We start from the raw sequence: 19,846 nt of genomic DNA on the forward strand, positions 1-19,846 counted from the left end.
TTATAACTATGCAGATTCATCAATGTAAAAGATAAGCCTTCTGAAGAAGGATAGTAGAGATAATCTTAATTTGTGGAGGCTTTTTATTTTATTTGGCAACAAGGAGTATAAGTGGGTAGAAATAAAAATGATGGAATGGGTTTTACAGTCTTTACCCCATTCCTGAGTTTATTGTAGTCAGGACTGAACACAAAGTTAGTCAAAGTAAAAGCTAAAATAAAACATATCTGCAGAGTACCTGCAATCATGAGAGAAGTTTTCAAGTTGAACCAACTGTCTTTGCCTGTATTGACAAGAACAAAAAAGAGACAAGCAAGTTGGATTGTTGGAAAAGTTATGTATACCTAAATTATATTGCAATTAAAACAGCTGTTTAGAGACCTTACCGAAGTCTCATATCGATAGCAAGTGTCTCTTCTGTGAGGTTATTATGCTCTTCTTCTAGCATTTAATTATTTTTGAATAATACAGTGCTATTTTACAGATGGCAGAAGATTTTTATGATTCCTCTATGGAGCAAAATGGCAGTTTTTTGGAACAAGATGTTCCTTACAATAATAGTTTTACTGATCGTCTTGTTTCTTGGTAAGTGTTAAATAATTGCTTAACAAATGGGGAAAAAACCCCTGGTATAGGGAATTCATGGCAGTAGATTAATTGAAAGGATTCAAGCCTAATGTAAATCAGCTAATTTGGTTAAAAGTTCTACAACAGAATGGCTTATACTGCATCTCTGTTGGGAATCCAAATGCAATAGTAATATAGTAGTATAGTAATATAGTAGTGAATGAGGAGGAAAAATGGAGCTTGGTCTAGGCAGCTGCTTGGTTTCACTTTCTCACACAAGTAAATGAACTTCAAATGTTTGATAGCAGAATTTGGCTAAGCTGCCCAATATGCAGTAGATGGCACTCTTTCTCTTGGTTGCTGTTAAAATAGAAGACCAGAAGAGTATGTCAAAGCACTGGGCTATTTGAGTACTTCTGTTTAGCACAGATACAACACAGCTGTTGGCTGCATTTGTTGTGAGTCAATGAAACTGAAGCTTGAGTGACCACTCTGTGTCTGACTGATTTCATTTAATGTCTATCCTGACTGCTTTGTGTGGTTAGTATCTCCTGTATTTCATTCATGGAAATAGTTTTCCTGTGTTTCAGTGACTGAAGTGGTTCTTCTCCATAGGTAGAAGTGTTTCAAGCACCTTACAATGAAAATACTATTTAATTCCAAGCTACTTAATCACATTTTTTTCTTTGTATTTTTTATTGTCTGCTGAGAGAAACATACAGATGAATTACATAGATAACAGACTAGACTGCAATATTGTTTTCTTAATATTAAAAAAAAACTGGAAATGCAAATAAACTTTTTTTTTAGATGATCTTTAGTATTATCTTTAGAAGTAGATCCTTCAGTAAATGGCTTAAGATTGAGAACCAATGGGTTTAATTTACTGTCCTTGAAAACCATTTGAAAACTTTGACCAAAGTTTGCTTTTGAGTTGGTGATGGTTATTGATTTTGTGGAAAGATAGATTTAGGCTAAAGTAAAGCAGTGGTGAGATGCTTGCCCCATAGCATAAGATGACTGGTTACTGCACGACTAGAATCTTCCCATAGCACAGGGATACGGGCTTTTGTTTGTTCTTAGTCTTCATTGCATTGTTTGAAGTTTCACTTCAAATCTTTTCTATTTTTTTTCTTCTCTAATTTATGAACATGAGAGATGGTCATAAGTGATGTTACTCTCACATGCTTTTCTGTGGAGTTGATTTTGCTTAGAGAAATGCAGCAGCAATTTAATAACATATGGCCAAAATATTCTGCAAGAACTCATGATGTCATGAAATGTGTATTTTTGTTGATGTGCAAGAGGAGATTTTAGGTGCTCTGTTGGCCTTAAGTATGTATGATGACCTTCAGTTTATAGATTGTGACTCTTAACTGGGTTAGCTTTTGTTTTTATGTAGATGTAAGTCTTAATTATTTTGGAGTGTTGGCAGTGTTATTTGCCCTTCTGCAGAACTATCAGGACTATATGATGGATGAAAAGAAGCTGAAAGATGGATGAAAGGCAAATGAAAGAAAGCTGAGGTGTAGCTTACCCCCTCTGTTCTGTTTGTGTTCACATTTTGTTACTAGAGTATTCCTGTTTTGATCGATGTTGTAGAAATAATTTTTTCCCTCTCTAATTCAAGCATAAAGTAGATGCCTCTGTTATTACCAAAATACATGCTTATCTAACAAATTCCATGTGAAGCAAATACTTCAGAAGGCATCTCTTCTTTTTCTCTTCTCTTTCTGTTTTCTCACTGTTTGTCCACTGGCTGAATTTTAATTTGGTTGTCAGCAGTGACATTTTGACACTGTCTATAGGGTCTCTGGTAACACTTGTAGAATGTGTTGCTTTGGCCTGATCCCTGGTGACTGGGTGCAAGTGTTGGAAATGACTGTTCAAGCATGTTTTGGACAATGGTTTGGCATATCTCTGGAAATATATGACTTCAGTGATTTATCAAGACCTATCTTTAAAATGTATGGATAATGTAACTGGTGTCACTATTTGTCCAATGCCTGTTTGCTGAGCAGAAAGTCCAAATACATATTTCTAGTACTCTGGTTTATCACACAGGCGTACCCACAGATGTGAATAAGAACAAACTGTTTTCATTTGCAGATGCTGTTAGAGAAGTTAGGAAGTACTCGGCCATTCATGTGAATGAGAAGGTTGCAAATGTCAATACCAATGCCTTTGATCATATTCAGATGAAACTCTTCCGATCACAAAGAAACCTCTATCTCTCAGGTTTTTCCTTATTTTTTTGGCTGTAAGTATAACATTTTTATAACTTCTACATAGCGTGTTTCTTACAGGAACTATCACACCAAGTAATGCAACTATAAAAAAGATCGGAAAGCCAATGTCAAGAGATTAAAGAATTAAGTGTGAAGAGATTGATTATGAGGCAAGTAAGATCAGGGAAAATAATATCTCACAAATGTTTGAAGATTGGAAGGATATGTGAGCAACACATGGAAAGAAACATTTTGAGTGTTTGAGAAAACATGTATTTTGCAGGAGAAGTTTCTTCAGGGGATGCTCATTTCCTTCCTTAAACTTATGCCCTATGTTTTGTTTGTTTTGGACACAGAAAAATGGAATAAAATACCCTCAAAAACTAAGGTACTGTTAAAATACTCTTAGTATGTTGCAAGAAGGTATTATTGCATCCTGCTGTGTTAAGAAGCAAAGCTTGAGTCTGACTTGAACCACTTCATCTAAAACTTGAAGTTAGGAACTGTAGGATAATATTCCAGCTTCCAAGGAGAGTTTCAGATACTATTTCAGATCAAGCACTTTGTGGCAGCTAGCCTACTGTGATATTATGATCTTAAGTGTGGTATCCCTTTCAGGATGTTTAAATACCACTAATAAAACAGGATAACGGAAAGCACAGTTCTGTACTGCACAGCAGTAGAAGTCAAGACTACCTGTGAATCTTCATAATAGCCACAACGACCTGCAGGTCTTAGTTGGGCAAGGAGCACATAAACTCACTGGACACAAATAATGTGAATGAATGGAAACAGACATGTTGGTCAGATGATTTCCTATTTGTATGTTTTTATGGTGACACTGGGCAAAGAATGCTGGCCCTCTTCTGAATTCCTTCAGTGAGCCGGTTGATATTGCCTAGATACACAAGAGGAACACAGAACAAGGAAATGCTTCGAATCAGAGACTTCTGACAAACTCTTTCCTCTTGGAGTGATGTACGGCCGTTTTAGCTGATCATCAAGGAGCATTGTACATAAAGAAATGTCAAGGAAAAATTTGTATGAAACTTGAGCAGGAAAACTTTGGAAAAAAACAAAGGTGCCTGTAACCATGTACAGTAGTGATAGGAATGCACCATGTTCTTTGTCTTCCTTCAGAAAGGTTAAGTAAATACACGCAAATGTTTATGATCTCTGCTCCGAGAGGGGAATAGCTGGATTGTGTCCTACACTAGGATTCTGTGATTCTATTTTAGTAATGATGTTTTACTAATGCCTGACTGCTGCATCTATGAATTAATAAGCAATAGTAAAACATGCTAACCATTGGAAAAGTAGTGACATGGAGACCTTAACTTTTTTTATTAAAACAAAAAAAAGTAAGAAAATGAGCTTTCAATGAAAAAGCAGGGAGTAGGGCTTACCTTGAAAGCCAAAAGGTCTATTAATGCGCTTTCAGTTATGAAAAAGCCAATTACCTGGATTTTCAAATTTCTTTTGAAGACCAGCTGCATAGTTATATTACAGGAATTAATTTTATTCAGTGTTGCTTTGGCCTTTCCTTGATTCAGCAACATACTGCTTTGAAAGACTCCAAGATGAATAATGAAATTATGGATGCAAAGAGGCAATCACTAGATCAAATCAAGGAGGGTATTTGCAAAGCTTAGATTTGAGGTGCCATATGAGTGCTGATGTTCATGCGTGTTCTGATTTATATGGTATTAACAGAGTACTTTGAGGATTAGTATGCTCACTCAAAATTGCTAATTTTATTCTTGTAAGGCCTTTTATAAAGTTGTGTTGGTTTTTGGTGGGGTTTTTTTGCATTGTAGTCACTACCATAACATGTTGCTTGTGTCTTGCATTCAGAGATCCATCCTGTTTAAAACACTAGGTCAGGCAAGAGTATTTCAGCCTTTAAGCAAGCAGGTCTTAGACCCCTTAATGGCTGTGTGTTTTTTGGGAGGAGGGAGGTTCTGCACCAGGTAAAAATCAGAATTTTAATGGATGAAAGTCTTTTCAATCTCTTATTTTGCTATTAGTTGTCTTTGATGAGCCTGGATGTTTCCCTTCAGGTGCTTAAACAGTCCTCTTGTGGTTTTGTTTTCACATATAATGCACAGAGAGAGAAAAGGGGTTGTTTTGGGGTTTTTTTGTTTGGTTTGTTGTTTTGGTTTTTTTTTAATTTGTGCTGTGAATTACTGTACTGTTCGCTGTGTTTCTTCACCAGTGTGTTGAGACGTACTGTTACCCTTCTTACTCAGTTGGCAAAAGGGATGACATCTCATGCAGCTCTGGAAACACAAGTAAACGATGCTACTGAAGCAGCCAAAAAATACATGGCCGAGAATGAAAGGCTGCAGGAGGTATCTTTGAACTTTTTTAGTTATTTTCTTATACAGCCAGTAGTTAATACAAAATACTCTGGGGATGGTTTGCTTCCAAATAATGTTCACTCATTTTTTTTCTTCTGGAAAAGGAAGAACAATGTTCTTACAATGTGTAATTTGGAATGCTGAATACAAATTTCAGTAGTATTTTATTAACAAAGGAAATTAAAGTAATCCAAATAAATTAAGTTCTGTCTTTCCAGTACAAATTTCATCAAAGTAATAATATATTATTAAAATATCTCTTTGAATTCAATCATAGCAAAGTAGAGGGAGACACTAATCTTTTATCCTAACGAGTTGGCTGTTTAGGTCAGGACTATAGCAGTCCTGTACGGGAAAGCCTACAATATAGCTATTCTTGTGCTGACTGTTTCTTCTAGATGGAATTGCTCCAGTCCTGAAATGTCTTTTCTAACTTGTAAAATTGGTCTTTTGTATTTATTGTATTTTGTATTCTTGCATCTATTTTTATGGTGTGTCAGCCAATTTCCTAATACCTTCCTTTCTCAGTAAGGCACTGCCATAGTATTAATGAGGGTTATTACCAAAAATTTCTTACTTAAAAGAACCATCAGTGGACCAAAGATATGTTATTTTTATGAGAAGAATGGAGAAAATTAAGCCGTCATTTGTTTCTCGTGGTTCAATATACAGTTGTATGTGGGAAGGGAAGTCAGCAAAGGTAAAAAAGATAAATGTATGAAATCTTGTCTTGTAATTGGTTAGTTTGACTTCTGTTGGAAGCAATTGAACTATAAGCTAGAGTGCAGATATCCAGGGTATAAAGACTTCTACAGCATTCTTCAGTCTGGCACATTGTCAAAATTCACAGCAGGTATGTACAGGTTTCCTTCCAGGTTGTCTGGAGCTGTGTCTATGGTTACCAGCACTGTAATTTTTTTGTAATAAATCTTCAGACAGAGCAGACTCTGGACAAAAAGTAGTAGAAGGGATGAAAAAAAATACAGTTGTTTGAGAGGTATTGTAACGCAAGGATCACTAGGGTGTATTAGGTATTTCCCAAGTATGAAACGATTCCAAAATTTTGGGATTTGGTGTTTTGTCAAAATGATTCAGACTCCCTCAGCCACAGAATTTGTCTCTTTACTGCAACTGGTACTTTTTTTTCCTCTCTGTCATGTTGGGATTTAGCCAAAGTCCTCTTTTTGTTCTGCTTTCACATTCTCTTAGCAACACATTCTCTTAGCTGCTTGTAAGTGATAGCCAGGAACTGGAAACTGTATTCCTGTCTGTTTCTATTTGTGTGTTTGCATGGTTTGCAAAAACAGTGGTAGCCACAGGCACAGCCAGCATGCTGTGGCTGGATCTCTATTGCGCTGGAGGTGCAAAGTGTTCAGAATTGGTTTGTTTTAACTTTACAGAGATACTATGACTTAGGTTCTTCTCTGGCTTGGCCTCTGCATTTGTGTTTGTTTACAAGCATGCTTTGTTCCACCATCATAGAGATGCAAGAGCAATTGTCTATAGGGCGCTGGCTGTAAGTATAAATACTGTAAGTTTAGTTTAGTGTGCTAGGTCAGCACTGTCTGCTGTACAGAGGTTCCATGGAGCACAGAACTTAAGATGAAAGTTTACAGAAATAACTATTTGTGTATTAATAGAAAGAGGGGAGCACAAAGTAGAGGAGACAATCTGTGGCCAATTTCATGACAGATTGTCACCAGCAGTCGAATGCAATCTTTGCTCTTTTGTTAAATTGCTTTTGAAAAAATTTCTTCAGCTCTTCTCTGGGATCATTTACCGGTCTTTATAAACAGTTATTTTCCTTCTTCCTAAAGTAATCTTCCCCATCTGCTCCCACTGATGCCCAGTAAGCTCTGATATCATCAGTTCACCTAACGGCTGTTCATCTCAGTTGTTCTATTTTTCTTTTTCCCATTAAGTGTTTTCTACTACTTTTGCCATTTTTGTAACAAAGACAATGCTTGGTTGGATAATAGAGGCTATTTGAGCAAAGGGTCTAATTATAAGGTCTAATCCTTAACGTATGATACTTTAAGTCATCAGTAGGAATTGCCCTAATGGTAAGAGCGTCCATAAGTATAGTAGTGCCAACATTTTCAGAGTACAGGAGTATTCTGCTCTTGTGTCTAGTACTTACAGGGCTCTGCCTGAATCCTTTCCTAGTTTTTTTTCCTTGAATTTCAGTGGAAATCTAATTTGGGTATTGAGGTATTCTGAAGATTGAAGAAGTAGCTGCAAACCTACAAGGAGAGATTTGTGATGTATTACAAGATTTAAATCAGAATAAATTATTAGAGCAAGTTGCACATAAACATGGCAGTGTTCCGTCACTTGCAGTCCCAGTGTGTGTCTTCTGGAAAAGCCATTTATAACCTAAACAGAGGTTGTGGGCTTGATGCAGAGATAGAAAGTACTCTTACATAGGAGATAATGCCACACTATTACAAGTATGCCATTACTGTCAAGTTAAAACATTGAGCATTTTTTTCTATTCCGCCCCCCCCCCCCCCCCCCCCCCCGAATGACTTGAGTGCCTGTGTCATGTTGGCACTTGATAAAATCTGTCACTTTGCAAGATCAAGGCTGACATTCTCTGGTTGTTTGGCATTAATGTCAGACTAATGAAGACAAAATTAATGTAGCAACTGTGGTTTTTAATAGGCCTTGAGTGCAAAAGGAAGCAGTAAAAGGAAAGAGTCAGCAGAAGCAACTGATGAAAAGTTGAAGAAGGAAGTTGAACATTTGAAAGCAGAGCTACAGAAGACATCAAATGGTGAGTATTGGTTAGGACTTTTTTGCAATTAAGAAAAAGATTATTTCAACACTGGATGTCAAAAACTTATTCTAGGTATAGCATTAACTACACCAGTTTATGGAACACTTGGGATTTCTTTACATTTGACTAGGAACTGGAAAAACATGCCATTGCTATCCCCATATTTTAGTAAATGTTTTCATTATGAAAATGCACATGGTGTAATTTGAACACCTTAGTCAATTCATAATTATTAACAAATTAAACCGATTATTTAAGTGGTGTTGACTAGTCTTAATGACATGGCAAGGATATGTAATCAATTGCAGGTTACTTATAGACATCAGATTGATCTTTCATGTTGTACATATCAGCCACTCTCCCTGTATAAAATGGGGAAGTATGTGCTTGAGGTTTTTTCTGTAAAGTAGGGGTTTGGTCAGATAGCAGAAAAGTCCTTGACTAGTGTTCTAAATTTATATATCTCCTACAGCAGAGGCATTAGCTTTTTTTTTTTTTTTTAATCTTCTAGTTGTCTACAAGGAAACATGGCTTGCAATTTGTAACATAATACTTCTGTTAGCAGCTTCCATGTTTAAGGTTTAGGTTGTCAAAACTCCTTTCTTGGCAACCCCAATTGAGATAGAAGCAGTTTTTACCTGCTTGGTTCTGTCTTACTGGGATCTGTCAAGGTGTGTGATGCTTATGAACACCTACTCATCTGAAATTAGTGTTTTTAAGATAACACTGCCTGTGACCTTGTAAGCATTAATCAGATGTTCGGACTGAAACAAAATACAGATTTTTGTGGTACCAGATAGCATGTTGTCATCAAAACACAGCCTGGCTTTCATACTGCATGACACTGCTACGAAGCTGTAAAAATAACATTTAATAATTTTTCATTGTCCACTGGGAAGACAAACAAGAAATGTAGAACAGCTGTTTTCAGCTGGGCTTGAAGCAACAAGAATCTTTAAATAGAGGATCTCATTAGTTCACATTCTCAGGCAGGTTTGATTGTGGGTTTTCCCTCTCCTGCTGTTTTCTTAAAGAAAGGGGGGAAAACTGCCTTTGAAGTGACAGGATCAATGAAAAACTTAAATGCATATGTTTTATGTAAACTAACTGGTGGTATGTAACACTAATATAATGTAAGCTTTTCAGTGAGGAATGCTAGAGAAAACTAAGGAATAAATAGATTTACCACATGCTGCTTCAGCTGCATTTTCCCTGTGGGCTGTTGTCCGTCCAAAAGATGTATAAATTAAGGCATGCTTGAGTCTTTTGTTAGGGGGAAAGTGGGGGAGACGGTCTTTTTAAGGAATGAATAGGAAAATATTTACAACCCTTCCCCTGATGCCATCCCCCTCATTGGAAAAAAAAACCAAACAAAAAACCCATGGTTACATTAATTACCATTGCTAGCTAGATGGTGTTAAGGTATATCTATCTTAGTTTTTTGTAAGTTTTCTCTTACATTATTTTGAGCAAACTGATAGCCAGAAAGCTTAAAGTACTTGATAACAGCCACATCTGTAGACATGGCTTTCTGTGGAGTGTTAGTGATTTAATGTGGATCAAATTTACTGTTTTCTTTTGCAACTTCTGCAACTGAGCAGGTGAATGTTGAATTTCATGCTCGCTAAGTGTGAGCAATGCATTACACAATATCAAAGTTGAGCTTGAAAAGTGTGGTTTACCTCTTTTTAACAATTTGTTTCATGCCACTGATCTCACGTGACTAAAGTAACTTTTCCTTTGTGTCCACAAAGTCCAATTCATGAAATTTTGGGTTGGTTTTTTTTTGTGGGGGGCAGTGAGGAGCAAAGAGTGTGTGTGGGTTGTCGCCTAATAATGAAACAAGGCAAAACTAGTATAAAAAGGAAAACATTACTGGCTTGGTTTGGGGGGGGGGGGGTCTGCTTGTTTTTCAGCTATAGTATCAGTAAGAATCATAAATTTGTATTTTTGTTTGATTGGAATTTTGGGGGGTTTTGCTGCTTGGATGAAAAAACAAGTATAATCGTTTTGACGGAGCAGTTTCAAATATCCATTGCTGTGGTCAGGTACGTTTGTTAAGCTTCTTATGCATGGTGACAGGGTGATATATTACTGTATAGTAGGCCACATGTTGAAAGGTGGGTCACCTCAATAGAGTGGCACCCAAAAGGAGTCCTAAATGTAAGTCTGCTTCATGTTTAAATAATGCAATTTAGTATCAGATTAGGCTGTGACTTCAGGGGATGTCCAAATTTTCTGTAAGATTTTGAACCAGTATTTACAACCTCTGGCAGAGAAAATACTGTATGTCTTTTCTTTCTTAAATTCTGACTGAAATTATAGTGTAGACAGTGATTATTGCAGACTTTCAGGAGACTCATCTCTAGTTCTTCAGCTTTCTACCTTTGACAGGAAATGCAGTCTACCTTTTTTTTTTTTTTTTTGGTCCACTTAACCATAAGTGAAATCCTAAGTTAAGACAACGTTTTGCCATCTGCTATGCTCTGAGCAGATGGAGAGGAAGAATGAAAATACAAGACAAAGACTGAGTAATGAAATTACTAAAATCTGAGGAAAGGTTGGAAATGAGTGACAAAGATTTCAGCCAAACTTGTTTTCTTTTCAGACTTGACTTTCCTATCCCTCTTGATGCCCTTTTCTGCTTTATTGTGGAAGTGAAGGAAAGGGAGCTAGTTCTTCACTACTTTATTGCAGACCCACATACTGGGGGTTTTATAGGCACCCAGCAGTGGGGCTAGCACTTTCAGAGCCTAAATCCATTTTTAGCATACCTAGACATGTAATAACATGACTGTTTAGAAACCTTCCAAGATGGTATTTTATTGATACGCTTGTATATTATGAAAAATGTCTCACTGATACCTAGAAATAAGTATACATAGTGCTAGAAGCACCTAGTGCAAATGTGAGAACATTTCTTCTGCTATACATTAGACATATTTCTAACAAAAACGTTGATTCAGATAATTAAAGGTTCTCAGTACGGCTGCTGGTCTTGGACCTATAGAAATTTTCTTGGGAAAGAAGAGATGCTATGATATTGTTTCATTTTGAGACTTTTGAAAATTATCTAAAAAGCTACAACAAAACAAACTATCTGCAATTGGACATGAGGTCAGAGTCTGAGAGAAATTTCATAAGGCAGCTGTCCTTACAGTGGTCCTTGGGTTGGGGGCATGAATGGGACTTTTGGTGCATTAACTCACTCACAGATTCCCACGCTGTGGAAATGCTAGTGTGTGAAATGTCCATTTGCTGTTATGGGACCCTTTGGGTGGGAGGGAGACTTCTGCAATGCTGTACTATTTCACCTTCTATCTCAAGTGATTTTTTTGGTGACACTGTCCTAGTGTTTGGTAAAGGCTACACCTTCATTTACACAACAGAAGTTTATACAGAACAGCTAGTGTTGATCAGGTCTTGCAGCAGAACACTCTGGTGGCGGACTCCTGTCCAGCTTGTTGATCCCTCACTCTTCTAATAGTATTTCATGGCAAATGACATGCTCTTAAAGCTTCTGCCCGCATCAGATGGAGCATAATGGGCATTACGGTCCCCAGCACCTGTATGCAGTTACTGAGCTGTGACCTTACTGCATCTTTGAACCGAGTCTGTATACTGCATTGAGACAAAACCCAAAGACTGTTTCTTTGTCTCTGCCATTAGGATTTCACTTCATGAAGTGCATACTGGCTCACCGAAGTAATTTAGGTGCTTTTGAACTTTAGTTCAACTTTTTCTGAAAATACTCTCTATTTATATATTGTTGTCATGGGCATACAGTGGGGCAGGAGGAAATTCTAATGAAACTTCCATGCATCTTTTAATGAGATTTGTTTTGTGTACAGAATGTGTCACAAGATTGCTTTTTGTTTCATGATTGCATAGTGTTGTAGGAGACAGTAAGAGAGCAACAGTTTATGTGGAGGGCTGGTTTTGAAATAGCTTTTAATTATTGACTATTCTAGAAAGTATGCATGTACGGATGTACAGCTCTCAAATGCTAACTTTATTAGGTGTTAGATGTAAACAATGCAGACATTGGGAATACATTTCATAGAACTGTTACTTCCAGGGAGAGTTCAGCTCGACCTTTGTGTTGCCACGTAGGGAAACTATATTGATGTTGAGCTCCACGGAAGCACTTCAGTTTTTAAAAACAATCAAATAACAAAAAAAAACCAACCACCCCAAAACTCCAAGCTGTCAGCTTGCTTTCCTAAGTTGGGAATAGGAGATACAAGTTAAAAGAATTGGTCACAGTCTCATGTTATTTAGCCAATGGCAGAGGGAGATTTGGAAACAAAGTCCATCTTGCTTAACCTTACTTTTTCACTGTGAGATCATAACCTTGGTGGGAGCCCTTGCACAATGTCACATGCAACAAGAGTTGATACTCATATTTGATTCAAAGGGATGGTGCTGCATACAGCAAGCATGGTTTTGTTATACAAGGCTGTTTACACCATCCAAAGATGCTGTAGCATCCCTTTTGTAACAAAATATCATTTGAGGTTGCAAAAGGTACTTGGAACAAATTTGTGTGTAATTTTTTGGCTCTGCCTTCTCTTTTTAAACGTTATCTGACCATTACATCTTAAGAAGAGAATACAGAATTAGTATGGAATAACTTGAGTGGAGTTGTGTTCCCAGCTTTACAGTGTATTTGTTAGCAAATCTTTTGTCCTGTCAGTGTCTACATTCTTAAATGTGAATAGCTCTTTCTCAGCTTGAAGACTCTTGAGAGAGGGATCTATCTTAGTCTTAGACCAGTCCAAATCATTTGGGTTTTAGACTTGTATTGTGAGCAATGCTAATTTAAGTTCCGGATCATTTCCTTAGCAGCAAGCACTCTAAGTCAAGTGATTTAGTCAGACCAGGACTAGTAGTTGTGCAGGGAAATGCCCAAATAATCATTGGTTGTTTTGTTGCTGGTTTAATTTTGTTTTACTGTTTGGTTCTCCATCCTTGCTGGAATGAAAATAGAAATGCTACAGCTACTGGGCTGTGGTAACCTCTTTAGAGCAATTTTATTCCTCATCTTGCTTTGACTTTAGAGGAATCTGAAGTAAACTATCCTGGAACAGGATACAGAGAATCTGGTAACGGAAGGACAAGTTCTCTACTTCTCCCAGACTGTACATGTTACATTAGTTTATGGATCTCCAGTCACACACTGAGTGTAAAAGGATAAAGTTTTCCATAAATGCCTTTGTTTACATACTGCCCTAAGAATATGTTGTTGATTTTCCTTTGAAGGGAAGGAAAAGGAATGAAAAAGGATAGCCCACCTCTCACAGTACTGAGGCTGGATCCCAGTTTTGGGACTCACTGACTATTCCTCTCATTAGTTGCATTAACATAGAAGCAGCATTCTCACCTCCTGCCTACTCATCCTGTTCATTGATAGGAACAATCGGCTGTTGGGTTTTGCTTGCTGCCAGTCCAGCTGTTCTGCCTCCTGTGAGGCAAAGTAACAGGCCAGATGGAGGCCAGAAATAACAACTGACTGTACTGTGCACACAAAGGATTTTCTGTTTTCTGCTGGATCAGTGCTCATATGATACGATCCATATGACAGACAATATACCTGTACAGTCGACTTGGCTGCACTGTACTGTTCATGCAATGGCAAAACAGTTGAGCAGTGATGTATGGACTGTCTCCGTTGCCAGAGACATTGGTGTGCTGGGCAATTCACATTGTCAAAGATGTGATGCTCATTTTATTGTGTGGCCCCAACAGGAATGAGTCTGGGTTTGGGGTTTTTGGTGTTTTTTTAGTCCATAGCCAACACAGGTGGAAAGGACAATCTGTTCTTTGCTTTTTCCTCTTCTAGGGTTAGGTGAGGTATTCCTGTCATACATCTGTTTTGGTCAAAACATTGAAACAATGCAGTGGCTTGTTTGCTTTCTTGGTTCGCAGATACTTTTAGATATTTTATTCATGTTTTAAAGATACAGTAGTTTTTAGTTGCAACTAAAGTACTGTGCTGCTGCTTGCAAGCAGCTACATAATATTGGGTCAATAACATGGAGTTATGACTTCTTCAGAAATGAGATATTGTTAATTTTTACTATAACTATGTACAAGAACGTTTAAACAAAGGCAAAATTTAGCTTTCTAATTAGCAGATTCTTGAAGAGGCAAAATGGCATATGCATATGTGTTTTGTCTAGAACTTAACATTTAGAAGCTTATCAAATTGTCACGAGTTTAGAGTGATTTCCAAATTTTACTGTTGATTATTTTAAACAGCAGCAAGATCAAAGAGAGAGAGTAAATGCACTGGGGTTTGACTTGTCAGATGTGTGGAAATCATGGTTATTCCAAATACCAAAACCTTTAGAAAATGTTTTTTGTATTGATGCTGTCAAGAATGCACTAAAGGATGAAGGATATCTGTGTAAGAGTATGGAAATGAAAGAAAGGATATAAAGAGATGGGATGAATTCTTGAGCATGTCGGAATCAGTAGATGTAAGTGTAATTAACTTCAGTAGACCAGAATTTCAGGCTGGGTAAAAGTCCTATTACTGGAAAACCACTTGCAGAATTTTAAAGTGAGAATGATTTTGAATCTATACATTCAAATTAATTAAAAATAGCAGAAGTGCTGGGGGAAGGAGTCTTCCTTTTTGCATGTAGGAAAGTGGTCAAATCTCTTGTGTCCTGATGTTTCAGGAACTAGCGCCCAGAGAGATACATGACCAGACCAGAGTGCTTGTAGCTAGGGGCTTAACAAAACTACGTCTAGCTCCTCATCTTTTGAGAACAGGCTCTTACAGAGGTGCTGCAATTCTTAAGTGTCTTGGAGGTCTCTGGAAAAGAACAGTCTGTCTCGGGGTGCTCACAGTCAAAGTATGGATCCATATTTTTAGAACAAGGAAAACTGTAAATGTTTCTTTTATTTGTACCATTGATATTTAAGTATGGCTATGTGAGGCAGCCTTATAGGTCATGAACAACATTTCTCTGTTTTAGCATGAATAAATCAAGTTTTAGGGTATGCCTGTGCTGCTACAGCAGAGAAATATAAAGATACCTGAGATACCTATAGCAGAGGAATGTAAAAACGTCTAAATGACCTTGCCTTATGAATGTTTACAAAACAGCTTAGGAGTAACGGCTTTATGAAACTTTATGCTGATTTACCCTGTGTTGTAAATTAGAGCCTATGAAGTCCTGGGCTGGTTTGTACTGCAGCATAGACATGCTCTCAGTTTATTGCTGTTGAGATTGAGTAGAGTAATAATTACTTTTTCTCATGTTAAAAACCTGTCCACGGTTGTCTGTCCTACCACCACCATTTCTGCCTTCCCATCCATAAAGTGATGCTTCTGTGAATTAACTTGTAAATGGTAAAATATATAACAGTGAAAAAGGGTGGTGGTGGTCTGTGCTCCTATTAATGTATTAGCTCTTTCTTTCCCCCTCCCCATTTTATAGACAGCCTCAGTTGCTTTGCTAAAATCTTGCCCAGTGTTTGAGTTCCCTCTCTGTTTTAAGAGGGCTGACAGTTTTGGTTTGGGGGTTGTAGGGTTTTGGTTTTCTGTTTTCTGCAATGTGACAGAACACTGTAGTCACCACTAACTTGTCACCTCTGTCAACAGTTTATTGGTCTTGCCCTTACATTTCTTAGAGTCTCTTCCTATTCCTTGTGCTGCTCTTCCTGAACACAAATCATTCTCTTTTCCCTCCCTGTCCTGCATATCTCTTCCCGTGCCCATCTGTGATGCTCTGTTTTAAATTTAAGCTTTTTTAGAGGAAGGAATGTCTAGTGCAGTGGAGCCCTAATACATAAGTAGGGCTCTGAGGAACTGCTGGAATACAAATAATAATTAAAACAGTAATTCTGATATTTTACAGCTTTCCACAAGGCAAAAAATGAAGTGACTGCAGTTAAAAAGCAGTCTGAAGGCCTTAAAAGAGAATACGATAATCTGATGAAAGAATATGAACGACTTCAGGTAGGTGGTTCTGGATCACTATATGAGCGCGATGTTCTGAAATTTTACCAGCAAAATTCTGCTTGTTAGGTATTTATTATGCAAGGGAATTTACCAAAATCTTCAGTATAGATTAAAGTTACAATGGGCAGCACTCCTTAAACTTCATCAAAATAGTAGAATTTTGTTTTTCAGGGACTGGATGGCAAAGCTATTAGCATTTTCTTTGTTGCACTTCAGGTGACAAAGCTCAGGTCATCCATCATTAGACTCGATTTTGCTGCCACTTGGGAAATGAAAGATTTCAGTTTGATCATCACATGCAAAACCATCTGAATCTTAAGAAAGTTATAGGAGTGGCGTGTGTGTGGTATATACATCATTTTATAAGAGTAATTTTATTTTGTTTGCTCTTTAAACATGCTTTTGCAATACTGGATTATAAATGTTGCAATACTGTTGATATGCAAGAACAAAAAAAAAAAAACACCACAAAGAAAAAACCCAACCAAAACAAACAGCGTAAGCTAAAAACAGGCTACTATAAAAGTTCAAACTGAAGTACAAAATAAGAATAAAAGAAACATAGTAAGCAATAGCTGACTTAGCAGTTTGATTGGGTTAGCATATGTGCATGGCTATAATACTCAGTACAGTAATTATTTCTGGTAGAACTGGGAGCCCTGCTTGTTCTCTGACAGGTGTTTTTATGTTCCATGGCTAATGTCTGCCTCAGAATTTAACCAAAATTCCATAAAAATGAAAGTTAGTCTGTTTACAAGGAATGGTCTTGGGAAAAAAAAGTGATTGATACTAAAATTATGGTGACCTGCTTTTCAAGAAGAGCTGATTGTTGGTCCTGTATTAATAAAATAAATAATAAAGGCAAATTTGAGCTGGTTATAATCTTTTTCCTGTACTCTGTAAAGCCATTTACTGATACCCAGCCTCAGCCTATATTCTTACAGAGATTGCTCAACTGATCTGTGTTTGAATTAAGACCACCATGCATGTCCTATCTTTGTTGTGCTTCCCTGTGTAATGAACCGTAGTAGTCCTGCTGCATTTCTAACAGTCTTGTGGTCTAGAACACACATCCTTGCAGTTTTCTGTGGTCACCTCTGAATGGAAGGAACAGAAGGTACTGAGCACACAGTAGATGCAGCTACTGTTGATAGCAGAAAACATTTTCTGCTCAGTTTGCTGCACATTTCAGCCATAATGTGAATGTGGAGCAGAAGTAGGCTGCACGGCTGCTACTGTCCTGGGATCAGAATGCACGTGTTACATGGGGTATCATTGATGGGACTGCAGCTTTGAAGGGTGTATAGTGAACAAATCAGATATGACTGCAAGGGGACAGAATGTGGCATCTAGACTCAATGGTTTCTGTCTTGCCAAACATAAAAAAATATTTTTCATCTGTCTCTTTTTCAGGGCAGTTTAAATGAAGCAGAAGACAAGAAAGACCTGTAGGTGCATCTAAGACAGACGGCATCAGTACAGTTGCTTCAGTGTGAAAAGGGTCATGCTGTTTAGGCTCCTGATGCATACCTGAAACAAAACTTGATTTTTCTGAAAAGCACATGCGCTGCAGGTCACTATTCAGATTCCTCTAATATATCTTGGTTGCCAAAATATTCTGTGTTGCAAATAAAATGCTAAGCGGCTTACCTGATGTACCATGGAGTTTGTCACTGCTCTTGTGAGGAGAAACTCAAAAATCTTTCAATTCCATCTGGACCAACTTGACTGTTCTCCAAGCTTTTGCCTTCCAGAATGGTAACACATCACGCACCACTTGCTTGTAGCTTTTGAGCAAGGTTGTATATCACACTATATCATAAAAACAAAATTACCCAAACCTCCTTTGCAACACCTGTTTGGAGTCTTCAAAAATTCAGTTACCAGTGGGTTGAAGAAGGCTGAAAGCTTTTCATCAGCCATTCCACTTCAGTGGAAAACTGAATGACAATCAATCTAAGGAAAATAAAGAAAGAAGGAAAACTGCAATTCTAAGTGCTTCTCACTAGCTTGTGACTTTCACTTAGCCACATGGATGAGTGTTTTGTGACAAATAATATTTTGCATGCCTCTGGTTTATTTTTCTTTAATATACTGGGTTATTTCAGTTTTCATAACCAAAGTTTTGGGTTGGTTAGTACTAACATTCTGTATTTTTACCCTGTTTACATCTGTTCACTCCGTATGTGCCACCTAACTTCTTTTGCCTTGCTAAGTAAAAAATTCTTTTTAAATGTAGATACTTGGGTTTGTTTTGGTTTTGTTTTCATGGATACGATACCTTGAATAAATGTGCACTGTTTTGCATAAGCCCTTTTTGGCATTCAGAAAGTTGTTTTGAGTTTCTTTTTTTGTTAGTTGGTTCCAGTTTATATTTGAAAGTTGGATATGTTTGTTATATTAAAGGGATTGTTTAAGTTCAGGAGTTTCTGGGTTTATTATTGTAAATATCTCCCAATATACTGTGTCATCAGAGTTAATAGGTATACACACAAAGAACAAAATACACTTCTAACTTGATGATATTTAGCTTTTCCTGGAAATATGGCCTTCTTCATAGGGGTAGTTTTGCTCTGGAAACAGGAGTTGTTTAGCTTAGAATTTAAACGTTAGTGTATTAAGTACTATTACACATTAGTATATTAAATAAAAATGCGTATGTTTTTTAAAAATACTTCATCCTTGCTGAAGTAGTACAGAATGTACTCTCAGAGATTCTACGACACTGGGACGTTTGTTCATTCATATCAAAACTTGCAGGAAAAGGTACAGATTTTAATACCCACATACACACAGGTTTAGGTGATATAGTTGAATGCATCTTTTTTTTTTTTTCTCTCCCCCCTTCTGAAATACTTAGAATTGTGGCAGAATGTTATTTCCAGTCTGATCTAAAGGTGATGGTTGGAACCCTTAGAGGTATAACAGCAGGTGTGGTTTTTAATAACAGGACTAAAAGCTCACCTGTTTTTCTTAAAGACCCAGAACAAAAGCAAATACTGCTTATTTACCGTTGTTATCTACTCATTAAATTTCAAGTATTTCTTCCTATAGTACAAGTAAATAATTAGGTAGATAATTAGCAACTTACAATGAAAGATACCATGCACTGGACTCTTCATCCCTAAAGACTTAGAAAAAATAACATGGAACAAAAAATAGGTAGTTGTGAATGCACTGATAGTATCAATACTTCTCCTTGAGAAGGAGGTCTGTATGTTTCATGGTAATTTTTGCTGTGTAGAGCATGACTGCAGTTTGAAGGAGTGCATTGCGCTCTGTACTGCTCCCCTCAGAAGCTGAAATGACACCTGGTATTTTTAAATGTGCGATGTTCATTCAACACATGGTACTTGCATACTGCCCTCTGTAATTGTATCAGTCGCCTCAGCCTAACAGTGTCCTGCTGGCTGCGTGGAAGGTGGGGATCCACTTTTTGGGAGATGGAGGAGACAGCAGCTTAAAACAAAACCAAACCCCTGCATATCAGCCCACAGAGAATGTTTCCTTAATTAAAAATTAGAGATTGCTTAAAACCCACAGACTCTCTACTTGGCCTCCAGTCATTTCTTCTGTCATGTCCGTTACTTCTATCACTTAACCAGATTTCCCTGTCCCGGAGTAGAATGTGACCATCATCATTTTTCTAGTTTTCTGTTGTGGGTGGTCACACATGTTTGAATTGCATTATCACATGCACAGCTCTTTGGAGTCTCAGATTTGTTCACCTAAAAATAATCTTTTATTGCTCAAATTGAAAATATATTGTAATATCTGCTTTGTAAAACTGTATTCTTGGAAACTACACATTTCTTTTGTAAAATTAGAAATCTAAATAGTATATATGGAAATTCCAGTAGATGGCAAGTCTTTCAGAATATTTTGCATTTACATTATTTCACAATCTTTTATATATGTTCAGAACCTGCTGGAGTCC

General features: G+C 37.2%; 1 protein-coding gene across 2 annotated transcripts in view; it reads left to right on the top strand.

The window, feature by feature from the left end:
- The window catches only part of DUS4L (dihydrouridine synthase 4 like), a 38,421-nt gene extending 20,090 nt beyond the window's left edge, over positions 1-18,331 (top strand). For both annotated transcript variants that reach the window (XM_054812902.1, XM_054812894.1), the window contains 6 exons: positions 485-585; positions 2,677-2,827; positions 5,011-5,146; positions 7,820-7,931; positions 15,806-15,906; positions 17,323-18,331. In XM_054812902.1, the coding sequence (XP_054668877.1) occupies positions 485-585; positions 2,677-2,827; positions 5,011-5,146; positions 7,820-7,931; positions 15,806-15,906; positions 17,323-17,361 (640 nt within the window). In that variant the 3' untranslated portion in view covers positions 17,362-18,331. The remainder of the gene's footprint in view (positions 1-484; positions 586-2,676; positions 2,828-5,010; positions 5,147-7,819; positions 7,932-15,805; positions 15,907-17,322) is intronic.
- The last annotated feature ends 1,515 nt before the right edge of the window (positions 18,332-19,846 follow it).

This window comes from Grus americana, chromosome 1, assembly GCF_028858705.1.
Source record: "Grus americana isolate bGruAme1 chromosome 1, bGruAme1.mat, whole genome shotgun sequence".
Classification (NCBI taxonomy): domain Eukaryota; kingdom Metazoa; phylum Chordata; class Aves; order Gruiformes; family Gruidae; genus Grus; species Grus americana.